The 20,575-nt window shown below is 35.5% G+C and overlaps 1 protein-coding gene across 3 annotated transcripts in view; it reads left to right on the plus strand.

Annotated features, from left to right (window-relative positions):
* The window catches only part of SGCZ (sarcoglycan zeta), a 411,452-nt gene extending 392,429 nt beyond the window's left edge, over window positions 1-19,023 (plus strand). For 2 of the 3 annotated variants that reach the window (XM_010401616.2, XM_010401614.2), the window contains 3 exons: window positions 4,951-5,074; window positions 17,946-18,087; window positions 18,223-19,023. In XM_010401616.2, the coding sequence (XP_010399918.1) occupies window positions 4,951-5,074; window positions 17,946-18,087; window positions 18,223-18,386 (430 nt within the window). In that variant the 3' untranslated portion in view covers window positions 18,387-19,023. Of the gene's footprint in view, window positions 1-4,950; window positions 5,075-17,945 lie in introns of all 3 variants that reach the window. The other variant, XM_039551626.1, reaches the window with a different exon arrangement.
* Window positions 19,024-20,575: the final 1,552 nt, after the last annotated feature.

Consider the following 20,575-nt stretch of genomic DNA (forward strand, 5'->3'; position numbering starts at 1 on the left):
TGAAAGTTTCCTCTTTGCTTAAGTTTATCATCCATGAGTTGAACAATTGGAAATTGGGAAAAAAAAAGGTTAATATTTTCTGGTTCAGGCCAACACTAATTTCATAAAACACTGATTTAACTCTCTGTTACTTAAGAGCTGTGTGTGCTGTCACAAAACTGAGAGACAAATCATGCTCAAGATTAGGTTTTCACATAAATGAAAGTAAGTTTCATATGAACATATGAGAATTTTTCTTCTTAAAAAAGAAAAGCTGATGATCAGTAAACAATATTAAGAATGCTGAGTCCTCCAAATTTACCCCTGCTTTTCAATAATAATATTAAAAAAAATAAGCATTTTGTTAAAAGCATCAGAATACAACAAGCTTCAGGAAATAAAATTATTCTGGCAATGATTCATATGCATCTTGAAGAGGTGCATATTTTGACACATGTAAATGTATCAAAATATTTTTTGCCACTTTTATATATATATGGTAAAATGTCCATGTATAAACTTGTAAATATTATAGGTAATAAGATTGGAATGATTGAATAATCATGTTATTTTCATATCATTCCCACTGTGATGTCAAATGTAGCTATTCAAGAATCCAATGTTTGAATAGTTACAATATCTTAATAAAAAGCTTTAAGATTTTTTTTCACCATGATCATAAAAGTCGCTGGCTATTCCTTATGGTGCAACCTGACTTCCAAGAAATTGACTTAATGGAAAGCCTAATTCTATCTATCATCATGAGTGTTCATTGGACTTCTTTAAGGACCCTTGGTCTCACTGGAGGACTCTTGAAAATTCTTTTTTTTTTGAGCATCAGGACAGCTAACTGTTCCTTTCATAATAATAGAAATTGAAAGAATATATATTTCAAATTGTTTGAGGTTTCTGGAAAACAACATTTTCAAAATTATTTTGAAAAAAAATTTTTAATTCTAATTTGGAACAAAATCATTTCACTCGTGGGAGAGGAAAGTCCTGCATCCTCTGAGGTTTTGGGGTTGAGGGTACTTGTTTACAATCAAAAAGTAGGAAGAGGAATAGAGAGAGATTTGGTACACCCATTTGCCTTCCTTCTCTTTGTGTCTTACCCACCCACAGTCGCAGTCTGCCACAACTCTTGACCTACAGGTGGCAAGATCAATGTCACAATGATTTTAATTTATGGAAATCTACAAAAGGCTTACCAAGTAAATGTGTGGACTTTCTGTTGGTTTTATATTTGCAAAACTTTTTTTCCTAACAGGTTTCCCATGCTCACTGAAAAAAAGGCACAACAATATGTGTTGGCAAGACTATAATATATAAAAGTTAAATACTGGGAAGTGTGGAATTATTACTTGACCCCCAAATATAAAGATGTCAATAAAGAAGAAATTAGTGCCTGTTTTACTTGTGAGATCTCTAGCTGACATATTTTTAATCCACTGTTTCTAATACAAATTCTAAATCAGTAGAGGTATATATCAATTGTTTTACTAAGTAGCATGGGTTGGATATAGGGCTTAAATAGAAATGAAGCAAATAAATTATTCACTTCTGCACAGGGGAATCTTCTATTTCCTTCTATTTTAAGAAATACTTTCCACTAGCCAACAGAAGAAAATTAACATAGATAAATTATATCCCATGTGAATATAAGGGATATGAAGGAGGTAAATCTAAAATATTGCTAAAAACCCAAAAGGAAACCTTTTCTTTTGGTTCATATTTTAAATTATTTTTCTCTAATACTATCTAGGTCAGCTTGTAAACAGAAAATACCAAATGAAGAAATAATATTTCTGCATTCCTGATGATAAATATTTTAATACCTTCAAAGGAACATATTCAATATATTTTAAAAGTTTCTCTTTTCTAGCCATAATTCTTTCATTATTTCAGCTCAAATTCATATGGCTTTGATCTTATGAAATTTATCTTTTTTCACAAATTAACCACTGATAATTAAAAAGAAAAAGCCCTTCTCTGCTGCAGATAGATCATCTTGCTTCATCACATACAACAAATTGACCAATTATATTATTTAAAAACTCTTTTTAAAAGTCTCTTTGTCTTTCCTACAGTTCTGTAGTTTCTGTCTAATAATAGCAGTAGTTACCATCTCCATCAGAGCAGTGTGTTGTTTGGGAAAGAAAAATTAATTCTGTTAATAGGATTCACTCATAGATGTAAATGCCACTGTGACAGGCCATCAGTAAATCTGAAAGGAAAGCAGATTCTCCACATGCTATTATAATAATGCACTTTTCCTTAGAGGGATGAGAATTACAGTGTGGGGTGTTAAAATGAGTTTATAGTAGAGATTAAAGGTATCAGAAACATGGTAAAGAAAAGATACTATAAAGAAGCTGCATATCAAACCTAATTTATCTCAAAACATTGAGGTAATAATCTATTTGTATAGACTTTTGCATTTGCAGTAGCATGCTGCAGTCACTTTTCAGATGCAGATCAGCCAAAGAATAACAGTAAGAAAAGTAAATGAGAACTGTAAAACAGATTTAAGCATTCAGTTTTACTAATAGATGGGTGGTGTTTTAAAACCTGCCCTGATGATCGTCAGTTATTCCTTGACATTTCTACCACTTTATTTGATTTCAGAAGACTGCTAAGAAACTCTATTGTCTAAAAAAAAACCACCAAAAAATTAATTGCCATGGTGTGGAGAACTCTGATATCATCAACTTTTCAAGTTGAGAAATTAATTGCCCAAATACCTTGTTTTTAGACAAATTTAAAGCAATTTATGCTAATGTATTTCTTGAAAAACTGTGATGAAGCTATACTCAACAACTCTAAGCTATACACTGTCAAAACTTTAATCTTCAAAGAAAACCATAGTTTCTTGATGGATGTTCCTAAACAGATTTTAATTGTCCACCTGCTGAAAAGTTTTAGTTAGCACTGAGGCATTTTGATGTGATGACATCAGAACTATTTGTGACTTTGCTAAGACACATGAATTCAATGCAATAAATGTAGCTAAGAACACTTTCAGCTTTATCATTATGAAATGACAGCTGAAACCACAGAGTAATGTTAATATTCATGGAAAGAGGTTATAAATCAAAATGATATGCTGCTTAAAAATATGGAATCAAAGTATAAAATCATTTAACATTTATACCATTCAGTTTCCTTTCAAGATCAAGGTAAAGCCTCATTAAGGCTATGGAGTACTTTCAGAAACCTAATTTCTAAACTTTATAATTTACATCATTTATAAAATATTTTGGAAGTTCTTTTTCTGCTGTCCTGTAGCCATCAGAAGTTCACAAAGTGCTACCTGAAAACCACTTGTGTATGTTATTAAATAATTCATGATATTTAGATTCTTCCCCAGTACAAAGAACTGCAGAACTTCCTATCAACTTCTCCCTACAAAGCACCAAAAAAAGAGAAAGAAAATGGCCTAGCCACAGCAGAGATATATATTTTTCTATTGCTCCTATCTATATGTATCCCATGTAGGTTTTTTTTTCTTTACATCAGTATCTACAAATAGTGTTTCCTCTATCTGGACACCTGCTTTTAATAGCTTTATTTTGTGTTGCTGAATAAATGCTTTGCTTTTTTTTTTTTTTTTCATTTCTTTTCTTCCTTTCCCTATTGAGTGTCAGTGACGTGTAACAAACAGAAATGTTTCACAGACACCATCTCAGTGACTTTCTTTGCATGCAAATGTGGTACTTTGCTTTTAAAATGATAATCCAGTACTATTCTGTGTACTTAAAAAATGCAATAGTTGAAATATTTTGAAATTCTCTTGTTCCATTGCTTGACAGATTTCATCTGGCTTTTTTGCACCAAATTCTTTGTCAAACTACTCTCTCCTTTATACATCTAGTACCTCATTATATTTTTGGATAGATATGACCCTAATACTTATAATTTGCTTAAGAGGGAAATACAGTGTTTTCTTCAAGCTACTCAGTCTAGACATTTTTATCATTAGCATATTTCATATTACAAAAAGCCTTTGTTCAGATAAAGTGAAACTGTGTCCTGCCATTATATTACTAAGTTATAAGTAGATAAAAAATTTTATCTCCCTCCATTATAGTACTATGCAATATGTTTACAACTGAACACAATCAGAACCTGAGTTACTGTTTCCAGTGTTCATCCTGTCATTTTCCCTATTCAGCATGTGAGCATGTTTTCTACAAATCTTTGCATTAGTATTTCCCCTTCAAGAGAAATCTCTACAGTGCTATGAGAAAGCACAGCTAAGAAATTATCATAGTTCTGCATCAAGGCTGATGGAGCTTGAGTATAAGGAAGAGAGAAGTGGAAAGACTGACAGTAGAACAAGGATTGGTTTGAATAGAGATACCAAGGAGCAGTGATGTGTGTCTTAACCCCGCTATAACAGGGTTATATGAGCATGATGGGTATTTTGGAGAACAGAAAAACCATACAGTGCCCCAAATAATAGCAACATAACAGATTTTCTTATCCTCTCTTCATACATGAAGCTGCTAAACATACCGAAAACATGAATGAGTCTTTCAAGGCAAAGTCATTCTACCCAGGTTCACATAATTGAAAATATTTAAAGGTTTTGTTTTCTCTTTATTTAGTTAAACATTTGTCATCAGTCACTAAGAAGACTTTAGTACTAAATTGTCATTACAGAAGCGTTAACGGAGATTTGCAGATTCTTAAGCACCTATATTTCAGTATTAGTACAATTGGATGCATTAAGTGCTAGTGCCAGAAAGCATCACTAAGCAGATATTATATATCAATATATTCTTAAAAGCTTAACTTTTTTCTTTCTCTGTGCCATAAAAGTCAGTCATGGAATCACACTTATAATCCGGTTTTCCTTTGTTACCTCTCACAGTATGTTAATATCTACCTGCATCATGGGTTTTGAGGCTGGGAAGATTTTGGTGGTTGGATTCAGTGCATTTTTCCTCAGTGATTGTTTTTGTCTTTCAGACTTGAATCTCCTACTAGATCTTTGGTGATGGAAGCACCCAGGGGAGTGCAAGTCAATGCAGCTGCAGGAGACTTAAAGGCTACCTGTAGGAAAGAGCTGCACTTACAGTCCACAGAAGGGGAGGTAAGTTCAGCCAGCAGAGAAATGTTATACAGCTCTGCCCAGCATAACACAAACAGTGTGAGGAAGGTTTATTCGACAGCAAGGTAAACAACACAAAAACTGTTCTGCATTTGCCTTTGTTAAAGTAATTTTGGTTTAGTTTCTTCAGTTATTAATACTTATTTACTTTTTTACAAATATTTGAATCCATAAGTATCATTCACACTGAAAATAAACTTAGTTAAATTAATACAGATCAGAATTACTTGTAAATTAAGAGTCAAGGAAAAAGCTTCCATGGAACAGAGTCGGTTAAGTGATACTCATAAAAAATTGATTTGGATTAATCTGTAAAAATAAGACAGAGAAGTTTGGATTAATTTGGATTAATGTATCATTAAACCATGATTAAGAGGTTTAACACATTTGCTCTACCTGTGGTTTGAGTCCTTAAACTTCTCCTATCTCTGTAAGAGAGACAGAGTACTTCAATTGTATGTTCATTCTCCTGTTTCATTAGCGTCTTGTTTCAGAGATCGGTGATCAGTGATTGGCATAAAACGACTTTGGTATAGATTCTTCACATGTAAACCTGTGTGAACTCATGAAAATGATTCAAAATTGGGTCACTTGTTGGGATGACAATCTATGTATTGCAAAAATGCATGAAAGAGTACTGGCAAAGGAGTCCTCTCATCTTCAGACCATGAAATGATATAACATTAAAAAAAAAGCAAAAAACTTGTTGAAGGCTACCAAGAGCTCTCAGATTTGTATTAGGCACTTTGGAGAAATTGACAGATTTTCAAATTGTTCTCAGAGGGACTTGCTACATTACAGCACTTTTGAAAATCCATAAGGTAAATATCTCATTGTGAATTGAGCTCTTTAGAAATTTTTAGCCTTTTGTGTTTGTATTTTGTATTTTCTACCAAATGTTTCCAGATATTTTACATACTATACAAAATAAGCAAAACCAAATAAAACCAAAATTCAGATCTGTGACAGATAGTCCCCTGCAATGCACACTCTGCATTACAATGCAGACAGGAACATTTTGGCCAATATACTGCATCAAAAGCCTATTTTGATAACATTTTTCTATTGATGCAAGTATCTGTCCAGCATAATTAAAGCACTATGTTTTCCTGATTCAGAGCCTCAAATATTTATATATCACATGCCCCACCTTATTTTTGAGTTTCTCCAAAAGTTATCTCTTCCCCCAGTGTCTCACCTTTACTTACCACCTGTTACTGTTTCCTAACATTACTGAGATAGAAGTAAAAAATCTAATCCTCTTTTAATAGTAAATATTGTCCTGCCTCACCACTGTCCTTTCTGTGGGTATTTTTGGGTCTAGAGCTTCTTGTACCCTGTCTTGTTTTCCCTTCATAAATCCCTACCTGGCCAAATCTATCATGCTTCCTACATTTATTAACCTAAATTTTGCAAATAGAATGTATTCCTTTGTTCTTTCCCTTCATGGTATTGCCAGAGTGTAAAAGTAAAACTTAAATTAAAATTAAAGTTTAAAAAAAAAAAAAAAGAAGCCAACAGAAAGACTGTTACCTTTCCTCAGCCTTCCACTATTCTTTAAGCAATGCTTCTTTCTATATTCTCTTTGTTTTGTATCATACACCTCTATGGGGATTCGTAAAATATTTTGTCTGTGGATCCATCAGGTTTTTTTTCGCTATATCAACACTGTGAGTTCATTGCATGACTTCTCATTTTTCTTAAGTATTTATCTTATTGAAAAGGTAGTTTTGGGAATAATGTCCTTTGACCTCAGCTGGACTTTCAGAATGGGAACCCAAGAAAAGGTATAATGCCTATATTATGTATTATTCAGAATGGGAATTCAATTTTGTATTAAATGTTTTGTAGGAAAAAAAATGCCAGTGAAAAGCTGACTTTTCTGAACTTATTAAAAATCAGTATTTTCTCTATGTGCTAAGACTTTGCACATCTGTGATTTACTACAACGATGTTAGATTGATAATTATCAGAAAACTAACTACCAACCTTTGCCCACTCTTTCCCAATGAACTGTTCTATAAATATACATCTGACAAAGTCTTGAATACTTGCAATTTCAGTACAATCTGAAATGAACTGTAGCTTAAATCCACAGAGAAATTATACCTTGACCAATTCTATCCTGAGGTCTGACCAATGCCTTTATAGTCTACTTTTTAATCTCTTACACTGGAGAGGGTTAGAGGAAAATGCAGAAACAATTTGGAAGGTATATGATAGGCTCCACAGCATTAGCTGTTGTGCAAAGTTCTGTGGCCACATTAGGGAATTGCTGGACTAATTACAGCCTGGTGTGAGGAACCAGGGTAAACATCTGATGGATTAAATATCTACACAACAAAATATTGATTGGTTTTCTTGCTTACAGACCAACAGATAAACCAGAGATTAGCAGACAACATAAAAAACCCCCCATGTTTAAAGGGTTTATCATTATTCATTTCTAAGAAAACACATTCTAAAATGAAAAAGTATCTGTATTAAAAATAATCTTCATTTTAGCCTAAGAATTATATGCCTTATCAGTCAGGTTTCTTCCACAAATAAATTAGTATTGTCTTTGTGAATTGGATCTGTGAACCATTTTCATGACAAGACAGTTTGAAGTAGAAAGAAATGCAGGGTTTTTTGTATTACTTTTATTCTGGTTAACTAAATTTAATTTTTTAATGTTTGTAAGCTTTTCCAAAAACTCATCAAAGATATGTGAATTAGTATTTTCTTTCTCTAGCAAAGTTGTTGCCCTATTATGACAGAAAATAGCACTGTGGCACCTGGAATCAACCAGTTATAGCCATGTTATATAGAGTTATGCATTTACTGACTATGAAAAATAGATTTTCCTTTTATTTAAGAATAACTTCAGAATATTTTTAAGAACATAAATGCGTTTATGAAATACTTTTCCTCTAGCTTTATTTCTATGCAGTATAATCTTTAGCCTCCCACATCACAAACCGAATGCCACTGCAAGCATCCTGAATTCTGCTGTTTGATATATTTTCTTTTTATTTACTGCAGTATTATAATAATCCTTTTAGCCCTATTGCACATTATAATGTGTGATCCCAGACGGAATACTGGGGGCTGTAATTTAGATTCAGATTCTGCTGCCCTTTCTAAAGCTCTTGAGCTGCACCCTTGTGAGTCGAGGCATCGGCAGAATCCTTTGATTCAATTAAAACTTGGCATTTAATTGTGAACTATGTATTCTACTATAAATAAACCATAGCCAATGGTTTAAAGCAGCAATCATTTACAAGGAATGTGAAATGTGAAGCTCCAGGCTTCAGCTGAATCCACTGGTTCACATAAGAAGAAAAAGAACACTTCTTGTCTCGAAATTCAGCACAATGACTGCTAGTTGACTACTGCTTTTTCACATAAAAGTGTAATGCAAAAGTATAGATCAATTTTGAATTCTGTAGATATTTTATTTTCCTAGATATAAAAATATTTGAATTGAACCTGGAACACATTATTATATAAAGACAGCAAGCTGAAAGGACTATTTGATGGTGTCCACTCTTTGGCCTAACAACTAATTGCAATAATTTTGACCATACAGAATCACAGAATGGGTCAGGTTGGAAGGGAACCACAATGGGTCATCTGGTCCCACTTCCCTGCTTAAGCAGGGTCATTCTAGAGCACAGGATTTTGTCCAGACGGTTCATGGATATCTCCAGTAAGGCAGACTCCACAACTTTTCTGGGCAATCCGTGCCTGTGCTCAGTCACCCACACAGTAAAAAAGCTCCTTCTCATATTTAGGTTGGAACTTCCTGTGAAAGAGTTTCTGCCCACTGCCTCTTCTGCTATTGCTTGGCACCACTAAGAGCCTGGATCCATCCTCTGACATCCTCCCTGCAGATACTTATAGACATTGATGAGGTCCCTTCTCAGCTGTCTCTTCTTGAGGCTGAACAGCCCCAGCTCCCTCAGCCTTTCCTCATAAGAGAGATGCTTCAATCCCTTAATCATCTTTGTTGCCCCCCACTGGACCTGCTCCAAGATCTCCATGTCCCTCTTGTCCAGAAGAGCCCAGAACTGGACACAGAACTCCTGATGTGCCTCACCAGGGCTGAGCAGTGGGGCAGGATCACCTCCTTTGACCTGATGGCAATGTTCTTCCTAATGCAGCCTAAGGTCCCATTGGCCTTCTTGGCCACCATGACACTCTGCTGGCTCATGGACAGCGTGCTGTCCACAAGGACTCCCAGGTCCTTCCCTGTACAGCTGCTTTTCAGCAGGTCAATCCCCAGCCTGTGCTGGTGCATGGGATTACTCCTCCCCGGGTACAGGACCCTGTACTTGCCTTTGTTGAATTTCAGAATGTTTCTCTCTGCCTAACTCTGCAGCCTGTTGAGGCCCCTCTGAAGGGCTGCACAGCACTCTGGGGTACTGACTGCATCACTCTGAAATAGAAGGCTACTAAGTAGGCTCAGCTCTTAGGAATCTTGATCAGCTGCTATGTCTCTTTGCAAGGAGCTTCTGTGTAGGTTAGGCTCTGCACTTTCATTGCATCCTGTTGACTGTCAAAAATGAAGTCAATAAAAGGAGAAAGATGTACAGAGGCTTCTCATTTTTACAAATGTATTTATATTAATCACCCTGTCTATGACCTTTTTCCTATTTACTTCTTTATGCCCTTGTATTTCCCTGTCAAATTACACTCTATCATGGCATCCTTTGTAGAGTATATTTTGTTGTTTCTGGCATAATATGGCTGATCTCTCATTATGGTAAGGCTTATAGCTGTCACACTAAAAATGAGCAATATTCTTTAACAGACAAAGTTTACTCAAAATCAGCGTGGCAGACAAGAGGTCAAGTTGATATTTACCATTTTAGCACACCAGATTTAATGAAGCATGCAGACAATGTTATTTTGTAGAGGCTAACAAATGCATATGGTACTAACATTTGATCTATAATCCTATCCAGTTCTAAATCCAGGAGATGCATTTAACACAGAGATTAATAATTAAGGGTTAAATATTAATATTTAATAAATCTGCAGAAATCTTCACTTGTAAGATCAAGTAACAGTACTATTTTAAAGCATTTGGTGGCATTTTTGTGGATGGTTTTTATGTTCTGAAACAGAAAACAAAAAAAGAAACAGGATATTTTAAATTAAGTAGGTATACTGAAATTGAATTACCTTGTTCTACAGGCTGCTTGCCATAACTAGGAGGAATGGCAGATCAAAGACAACAACATTTCATAGATTAGTTCAATTCAACCAAGTTGTGTTTGTCTGAGATTAAATGTATGCAAAAAAAAATTAAATGTTTGCATGCGTTAATTAAGTTCAACAGACAATAAGCAATGGCAGGCTATAGAGCTCAAAGATCCACAGTTTTTTCACCAAAAATTATCTAATACATGTGCTGCATTTTGTTTTCAAAGCCTTTTTTATGGTATTAAGCAGTTGACTTGTTACTGTTGTCTGTGAAAAAAGAGATTAGTGAAAATGAAGGGAATTTTTTCTGTATTCTTTTAAATTATAGGTTTAAAAAATTCTATTAGTATGTTTTGACAGATACTTAAAATTGAATGCATATTATTTAAAAAAGAAAAAAAAACCTTTCATTTTCAAACCAGTTATTCACATGTAATTTAATTTATAGAAAAAACCAGTGTTCTGTACCAGTCTACAATTAAAAATACAAAACTACAAAAGCAAAGCAGTTTAACTGAAAACACCCATATTTAAAATGTTTTTTTCATGGCCAAATGTTCAAGACCCACACCATAAGGAATTTTATTAGAATGGTAAAAATGGCAATGAATAATTTATTATACATTTTTTTTTAATTAGTATTGCCTTTTAATCTAATGATTATTTGAATGGTATTAAGTTTTTTTACTCTGTAGTTTTAGCACAAATATTCCAAGTACATTTTCTTTTCTGGACTGTGTACATAAATCACAAAGAAGTCACATCTTTCCAAGACTGAATGAATTTGCAAAGACTGAAAATTATTTCCATAATAGAAAGAATAAATACATCAGAAAGTTTTTTGCTTCAGTAGACACCCATATACTGTAGTGTGGTTATAACTCAGTAGTTCCAAGATGTACTCTTGTGTATTAAATTTACAAAAATTCCTACTTAAGATGAAACCTTACCCTCACAAAGACCTCTTTGGTACTGACAAGTCAAAACATAAATTCTTCCATTCAAGAACGAACTGTACACTTCACTAATGCACAGTGTTATTTTCAACGTATAGATATGTTATTTTTCAAATCTTTCTCAGATGTCAGTAGTTGCAGTCATAAAATGAAGATGAGAATGGAAGCAATACTGCCAGGGTGGCTCTGCTCAGGTGTACCAGGTATAATCTTTAGAAAGAGAGCATTCACCACACCAGGCCACTCTTAGGCCTGCAGGTCTCATTTGTCTTGTGGTCAGTTGATCCTAGTACTGTAGAGAATACATTTTCAATATGCAGTTTGGACCAGGTATGTTGGTCTTCTCTGAATATTTAGTATATTCAGTTTCATCTCAGTCATTGCATTAATTTCACTCTTAACTGTTCCTCAAAACTATTAATCATTACTACCAATATGGTTCCAGATATTGTGCCACCATATGTTTAAATTTTCCAGTATATACACTATCAAGTTAATATTTTAATTTTTCATTATGACTTTTTGTTCCTTTTTCTCAGAACTATCATATAGATTTAATGAAAGCCACAGATAAGTGTTAGAACAAATGGTCCATGAAAACTAAAGTACTTCAATTTATCCTATAGATCATCTCAACCTTGAATATTGAAACACATCTGCATCTGAAAATTGTATAGCTGACTCTAGTGACCTAACCTATATAATCCTCTCTGTGGGATGCTTCTGATAGCATATGCAGAAGAGCAAAAAACCTAAGAAAAATCCTTGCATTCCTGTAATTCAGATTAATTGAATATTTAAGGGAATCCAAAGGGTTTATTTAGTGAGACATCACTACAATGTCATCTCAAACTGGTTAACACCCACCTATCAGATTGCCTTCTTTTCTTTCACATTTCCTCCAGTTTCCTGCCCTTTCTTATCTACATTAGACTTGAAATATGCCTTTGCAGCTGTATAGAATTGCTCGTTTAATCAAAGAGTACATGGATACAGAAAATTCTTCAATGTCTATAAATCCTAACTTTTTCATTTAGCTGTATCAACTTAAACTGTCATTTGCTCTCTTGAGAGGACTTAGTCAAAGACTCATTGGAGAATTTTATACATGACAGGTTCATATCTCTGCATTAAAGGCCTTGTACAAATATTTGATTTTTTACCTCATGCCTGTATCTTTCCCACTGAAAGTTTGCTCCTTCAATTTAGTTCATTGTTTTGTAGGTAATCGATATATTCTGGCTTGCCTTCCTCTCCCTTTCCCTCTCAATGTTCAGATTAGTAATACAGTCTGATGAGCAGGTGAATGACAGATCTTCATTAGCAAAAAATGTATGTAAAAAGAGTACAATTTTTCCATTCCTATCACATGCACTACAGGCTGATTCAGCTTGATACTTTAATTAGTCAGAAATCAGATCTACTTTTAAACATTGTAGAACTAATTTATTTTTCTCTGTACTAAGATGCATGAGACCAAGCAATGATCTGGGATTTCCAAACCTTAAGTATTTACAGAGAATGATGCTGCTCAGGACTCTGCTCTCCATGAAATAACATTTCTTTGAGTAGCTGCTGCCTTTTCCATTTTGGAATCTGTCAATCAGTCTCCTACAATGTTTCAAGAATGGATGAAGGCTTTGGTTTTATTTGTGCCTATTTATCTGCTGAGGTGCGAGGCTCTCAGAATGGGTATGACTGGCCAGCATTGCCTTGATGCATGTGAAGTATTAAATGGCTTCTCTCATACCTCTCACAGCAAAACAGATTAGAGAAAGACTGTGTACACAGGCACTTCCATTAACTACTGTCATCTAGCAACAGTGCTCCCTAGAATCATCATACTGTTTAATTTTTTGTTTTGTCACTTCTTCCCTTCTCTTTAAACAAACACCTGATATCATCAGGCATAAAACAGTAAGTAGTTTAAGTTTTGCTGGTCTTGGAGGAGTTTTAGCCATGAATTTCACTTTTTAGCAGATCAGAGGACAGGAAATGGATATCCTCAAATATGCATTATGTTCTCTGAAATTCCTAATTAATTGGGCTACTCTGGTGGTATATTTGGATTCCTGCTTAACTAAGAGATAGCAATGTTGCATCTCTAAATTTCGTCTTTCATTTATAACCTTGACAGCATATGTACAAAGTAGGTTTTAATACTGGCTTTAAACCAGCTTTATTAATCCTCTTCATCTCAGGCTTCACCAGGGAATAGCTATAGGAATGTGATTAAATTGGACTCACCACAGCAGATATCACCCTCTCAAGAAACCAGTTCAATTTTCTCAGACACCATACCCTAGTATCCACACTGCTCACCAGATGTTCTAGAATGCATGCTGGGACAGGACTTGATAGCTAACACTCAGGATTAGGATACCAGCTAAACCTGGATTGTTCTACATCACAGTGTGAAGTTTGTAAGTATCAGTGGGAAAGTCTGCACAGCTATGCTTATAAAGATCATTTCATTTAGTGAGCAAAATAACTGAGCTACATTGTATTGTAATGCACATCAGAGTAAGGTGCTCTGAATTAAAGTCTTGGAGCAGTATGAGGAGATATACTTACAGCTTTTTACCGGCTAGGCTCATAGTTCAATGCCTTAGAAAGCCTCGGGCAGCCTAGAGAGGTAGCACGGGCAATCCAGCATTTCAGTAGCTCTAAAAGCAGTAAATCGCAGCTGCAAAACTGATATCACCAGCAGAAGCAAAGAGGGAGAAATATAGCTTTTGGTTTGCCTAATTCTTGCAATTAGAAGCTTTCAAATAGAAACAGACAACAAGATGTTCGCAGAAAGGGTTGCAAAGCCAAAGAGGGCGAGCACCCTCTTGGTCCTTTCTTTTATTCGGAGAAGGGGAAAGGGGAGGACTGGGGGCGGACCTGGGGTGACCGGCCAATCAGACACTGCTAAAGAGTTGGAGTTACATTTGGTTTTGCCTGCACTTGGAACACAGTGGTTCAGAGCACATGGCAGAGACAAGTGTCGTGGGGAGGAGGAAGGGAAGCTCGGAACAGGCAGCAACAGCAGTACACTACAGAACATCTGCAAAAAGGTTGCAGAAGTGTAGCTCTCCTGATGTAAACAAACAGAAAAAATTTGTGAGCTCATAGAAAATAATATAATAAAATTTATGAGATTTAACTCCAGCAGATCTCTGACACATAGGCCCTCTTAATTTTTGAGTTAATTCTTGTTTGAATTGAAACATGTCTTTTAGAACCCATTTAATTTTGTTTTACAGATTTCTCATGATCCTTCCCCATCATCACTGCAATTAAGCTGTTAAAATGGCCAGTCACACAATCTATCAATAGTATAAAGAGCTCATCTTGTATTTTTTTGCATTGCCTTACACGTATGTCTTCTACATTGAAGTGCATTTTATTATTGCATATATAATATTCTAATGTATCCAGCTTCCTTTTTTTTTTTTTAATAAAAGCAAAGAAATAGTCTTTTTCTTATCTTCTATGGTATTCCAAGTATATCAAGGTGTGCTGGTTTTGGCTGGGATAGTTTTTATTTTCTTCACAGTGGCTGGCATGGAGCTGTATATTAGATTTGTGCTGAACACAAGGTTGATAATATAGAGATGATTTTGTTATTGCTGAGCAGGGCTCTGTTGCAGCGGGGATTTCTGCAATATGTATAGACAGCGAGGCCTGTGGAAAGAAATAGGGACCGATTCATGATAGATATTTCAGAGATCTTTATTCTTCAGCCACGTGGCCGGGGGACTGCCGAAGAACTGAGCAATCACGGGACAACCAGGGTACTCCCCGGGCAGGGGAACGCCAAACAACCAATGGGGAATGGGATTCACCAGGGAGTAGGGAAACCCCATAGGCCATGCCTCTACTCCAGGGTCCCCTCCCCCCAGACCCCAGGCCATGGGGGAGGAACCCCAACAGGGCTTAACACAGACCCAAGGACTTTTGCTCTTCCTGCTGCCATGCTGGGGAGGAGACTGGGCGTGCATGGGAAGCTGGGAGGTGACACAGTCAGGACGGGTGACCTCAACTGACCAAAGGGACATTCCATACTGTATGACATCAGGCTCAGTATGTAAAGCTCCTGGGGAAAGAAGGAATAAGGGGAAGGGCCTTTGGAGTGATGGCGTTCGTCTTCCCAAGTCACCATCATATGTGATGGGGCCCTACTCTCCTGGGTTTGGCTGAACACCTGCCTGCCCATGGGAAGCAGTGAATTAATTCCTTAGTTTGCTTTGCTTGTGTGCATGGCTTTCCCTATTAAGCTGTCTTTATCCCAACCCATGAGTTTTCCAGCTTATACCCTTCCAATCCTCTCCCTGATCTTTCTGGTGGGGGAGAGAATGAGTGGCTGTGTGGTATATGGCTGCTGCCTGGGGTTAAATTATGACACAATGATTACCGAAAGTCAGCATTAAAAGTCCAAAAGGCCACTCAGATTTTTTTTTTAGCTCTATTTGTTAAAAGTTATCGAGAACTGCTGATTAAAAGTATATGACATTACTGGCTCCAGTTTAATATCCTGTTGAATTACTGTTGAAATTGAAAGTATTTTATCACAGTCATGTTCTGACATCAATTTTTGATCTTTCTCCAAGTACAGAACTATGCTGAGCACTATTTAGTACAAAAGATATACTTACACAGACCTTGCATTGTAAAATGCTACTGGATTTTTATTCAATGCTACTGATAAATCTACTGTTACTAATTTAATAATGGACCTGTTACCCTTTGTTTTTTCTTGATATGAGAAGTGAAAGAATACTTTTAATTACTTGTCACTCCATTCATTATTATATCCTTTGTTTCCTTCCCACATTTTACCAGTTCCTCGTTTCTAGTTTGTTATTAAACTCTTTTTCCCCCATCTGTTATTTTGTTTTCTTTTTATATTTGCCATAGTTACTTTCACATTTACTCCTAGCTGAGCATTTTAATATATGTAATCTTTTTTTTTTTCCAGTTGTAATTCTAGCAGAACATTATTAAATTGTTCCCAACACCATCCACATTTCTTGCATAAAAACTATTTCTTCAGGGGTTATGACTACTAATTTTCTCAGGTCTGCAATACTGGACTTTCCAAGCAACACTGTGGGTTTGTGTGTCTAAATACATCATTCCTTTGTCATAGAAGTTACAGAACAAAGATACTAATTTGCTGCATTTTAGTTTTGTGATCACTTCTTCTTTCAGTCACAATGTAAACTAAAGCAGGCATTGTGACCTGCAGAAGCCACCTTTGCCTCTGAGATTCTCCCTTTCTGCCCTTTTTAGTGAGTATTTCCTCCCATAACAGTAATTGCTGTGGAAGCTGGAGAACTTAGAGTGATGGGGAGTTGTAGTGTTTGGGGCTACCTTCAGACTATAATTACCTTCAATAATTCCAGTCATTTACAATGCTTCTGCTGTGGATGGAAACATGATTATGCATCAATCCTTGTATGAAATTTTATCCAGCCACTTTATTTTTTTCCCAGCCTGCTATTCCTCACATCTCTACAGCAGGAGCTCAGTAGTGCTTCTCCACTGCTTGGCTGCCATATACCACTGATTTTATCGTAAAATAATACTTGCCTCCTGTAGAAAAAAACCCAATACTTTCCATATGTCTTCAGGTTCTTTACATATATTGTGAACATTGTGGTATAGCAATGTCAAGTTGGCTTCGTTGATTTTAGATGCCATACAAAAAGCACTAGCAAGTATTTAAGGAACTCACCTTCTCCTAAGCTTCATACTGTTACCTCCAGAGCTTAAAGCCATTTTGATTTGTAACCTGTCTTCTAGAAATTCTTAGTCTGCTCCTGAGATAATGACTGATCTTACTTTGGCTCTTATTTACTCTTTCTATAAATAAAAAATACATTCTAAGCAGCTGGACACTCATCTGTTTGTGTCAGTGGAAGACATGCTGTTTTCTGCAAATGCAAGAGTAAATATCGCAGAACTCAACAGAAGTTCATGAGTGTTACTGGTATCTACAGTTTCATACTGACTCATGTTATTTCCAGTGGAAGATTAAAAAAAACCACAATATTTTTTAATCATATTCAATGTTCAAAAACAAATGGGAATATCTTGATAACCTTCTTGATAAGACTAACCTGAAATCTTTCCCCCTCTTAATTTAGGTCAAAGAAGCTCTTTATTTTGTGCATATGACTTTGTAACCTTATTTAATTATTCTCTGGAAGTAGCTATTGTTAAGCCCCAATAATTTAGCACAGTTCAGCACATATTTTCAACTGCTTACCGGAACACACTGGGGAATATGCTTTAATATCACTTCACACTCATTAAAATACAAATTCTGCTAGAGCAAGTATATGCTGCTGCTATGAGTGAATAAATTTTAATCATAAAGTGTCCAAGTAAAAATTCAACCTATTGAAGAAGATCGTCAAAATGTTTTTGTATAATAATCTTTGTACCTGAATAAACATGTTGGTGAAGTAATTGCATGTACTGTAATAATGATTATTAATGCAGAAACGACTGCACAGAGATGAAAAAAATAAATGATGACAGCTTTTTTATTTCTAAAAAGAGTAATTTATAATATATATTTATAATACTTCTAATGAAATATTTCTAAAAATTTAAATATATTTCTAAACCGTCACAGCTGCCTCAAAGCACTTCTTTAAAATATGTCTCAATGCTGAAAGAAATTTATGTACTTCTTTTTTTTCTCCCTCTTTTAGATATTTTTAAACGCAGATACAATCCGCCTGGGAAACCTACCGATGGGCTCCTTTTCATCCTCTTCCTCCTTCTCCTCCTCCTCCTCACCCAGCTCTTCAGCTCCTCGCCAGACTATCTATGAGCTCTGCGCCTGTCCCAATGGTAAACTTTACCTGTCCCCAGCAGGAGCAGGCTCCACATGTCAATCCAGTAGCAACATCTGCTTGTGGAGCTAGAATGACTCCGTTTTATCCTCACACCAGAATAGCCTTTTGTTACTATCCCTCTGCTTCACAGTTCTGTTCGGTTTCCCTTGTGACCAGTTCGACGCTTCAAACAGCCTGCAGAGCAACTTCTTCCACTGTAAGCAGGAATACAGCGCTGCCTTCTCTTGTGGTTTGTGCTGCCACTCAACACAGAGATGGGAGAGAGATCAATGTATTCTTCATCAGGAAACCTAGAACACAAATCACCTTTTTTTCCAAAAAGGGACAATAACACAGGTGCCTTTGCTACTTGAAGTGAAGCACATAGTTTTAGATTTTTGCGGGACCTGGATATGAACTGCACATAAATATATATCTAGACAGAGAGAGAGAGTACAAGAATTTGCCCAGAATCTGATAGTGAGATGAATTTGTTCCCCCTGTATGATAACTTTACTGTCTGAAAGCACAATTTTCCATTCATCTTTTTGATGTAAACTTTTATCCCTGAATTTTAAAATTTTAAAGCATTGTGTGATGCTTGCTTTACTAAACAAATTCAGTAAATGGTTTTTAATACAAAAAGAGACAGAATTCCTCCCTGACTTTGGTTTCTTTAAATGTGTTGTTACTATTTGTCTACTAAGTCTAGGGTTTTGTACACTAGAAAAATTTTGGAAGTGCTCAGCAATATTACTTTCAAAGTTAAAAAGACATATGCTCTTGTTTGTCAGATCTGAATGACCTTATATAATATTTTCTTGGCCACTGCATGTGAAGCGATTGCTTTGAGTAAAACATACAGCTTCTGGAAAAGAAGAACAGAGTAAAGAACAAAATTCTGATGATATGTTTGTTGATCAGTGTATTGCTCTTCACAAGGTCCTCATAATTGGCAAACCAAGAGAGAAATTTTCAAAGGTACATTTTGTCCATTTTCTGACCATGTCTAACTGCTGCCACTTGAACACAAATGTTGGTACTAATGTAACATATGATGCTGAGAAGCAGTGCACTAACAACCTGTATGACATTCACATTTATTATTCTCTTTCGTTTACCATCTGCTGCTGAGGTTTCAAAGTCATAGTAGTATATAAAAAACTACACATTAAATGACATTCAGTATTAAAAAGTACGTCAATATTACATTGACTTTACCAGGTCTGTGTTTAAATTATGCAGCCTCATTTACACTCAGATCTCACCCAGTTTCATGTGGGATTTGTTTCTTGTATCAGTGTTCGTACTCATTTGGTTTGATTGGTAATTGAAATCTTATAAAAAAATGCTTTGGTATGCTGCTGGTAAATTTGTCACAGCATTAATTAACAAGAATATCTTGAAACTTGCAGAACCCAGGAAAGTAAAACAGTATAAAAATGTTTCCTATTGTGGAAGATGGCTTGATTATGTGAGGTAAGTGTGCTCTTTAATTCTATTCTTTAAATTACATCACCTAGCTAGTATTTTTAGAGGCTTGAATCTAAGATTGCCAATGAAATGAGAGCTTTTATGAAGTAATTCTAAAGCCAGGGGAGATGGTGCAAGGTGGGTATTTCTACACAATTTTGCTTTTAGAGAAAAAAAAAGAGAATGAACAAACTAGTACTGTGATTGCCTTTGCATTTTATTACCACCTAATAAGCCTGATTTTGTTTTCACTTCAGGTGAAATTCACTCCTATGCAGAAGACCAGCCCAAGACGTGTCAATGGCTTGACTGGTGCTTGCCTTACCATTGGCCCTCTTCAGAGGTGTGAATTTCACCCCATAGCAAGAATTCTGTATTTTCTGGTTTTAACAGTTAAATGAAGATTTTAAATTGATTATTTTATGTTTTCAAAAGAAGGCTGTTAAAAGCTGACTTGTTGTCTATTTGAGATTTTTCTTCTTTGAAAGAACATATACTAGAAAATATTGCAAGAAAATATATTAGAAATGAGGATTTTAGTAAGAGGGACAAAAATAGAGATGACAAAGAAGACGACAATAAAACGTTAGAAAGTGTAGCCATACAATAAACCCTTAAAACTATAGGGATATAGATGTCTTTTTCTTATGCACACAAGTAATAGAATGGTAGTGTGACAGTCATGAACAAATAGCATTTCAGGAGGAAAAGTATATGTATGAGGGCACATCTACGCATAGTCACTATCTGTGCACACCTACATACATTTGTTGCTTAAAAGATGAACAAATATAGTGACTAATCTACTTGATGAATTAAAATGTGGCTTCCTACAAATTGCATACAAAAAGGCTAAGGAGCTTTTTTCTCCTCAAACAAACCTGCAGGATGGCTTGCAGATACTTTGTAATGAATTTTCCACAAAAAAAATTCTTATTGGTTTGTTCTTCACCTTCTGAGATTATTTACCTGTTATTTGTTTAACAAAGGTCTCTGTTCACTGGATGGAAGGACCCAACCTTAATAAATTC

The sequence above is a fragment of the Corvus cornix genome, chromosome 4, assembly GCF_000738735.6.
Source record: "Corvus cornix cornix isolate S_Up_H32 chromosome 4, ASM73873v5, whole genome shotgun sequence".
Classification (NCBI taxonomy): domain Eukaryota; kingdom Metazoa; phylum Chordata; class Aves; order Passeriformes; family Corvidae; genus Corvus; species Corvus cornix.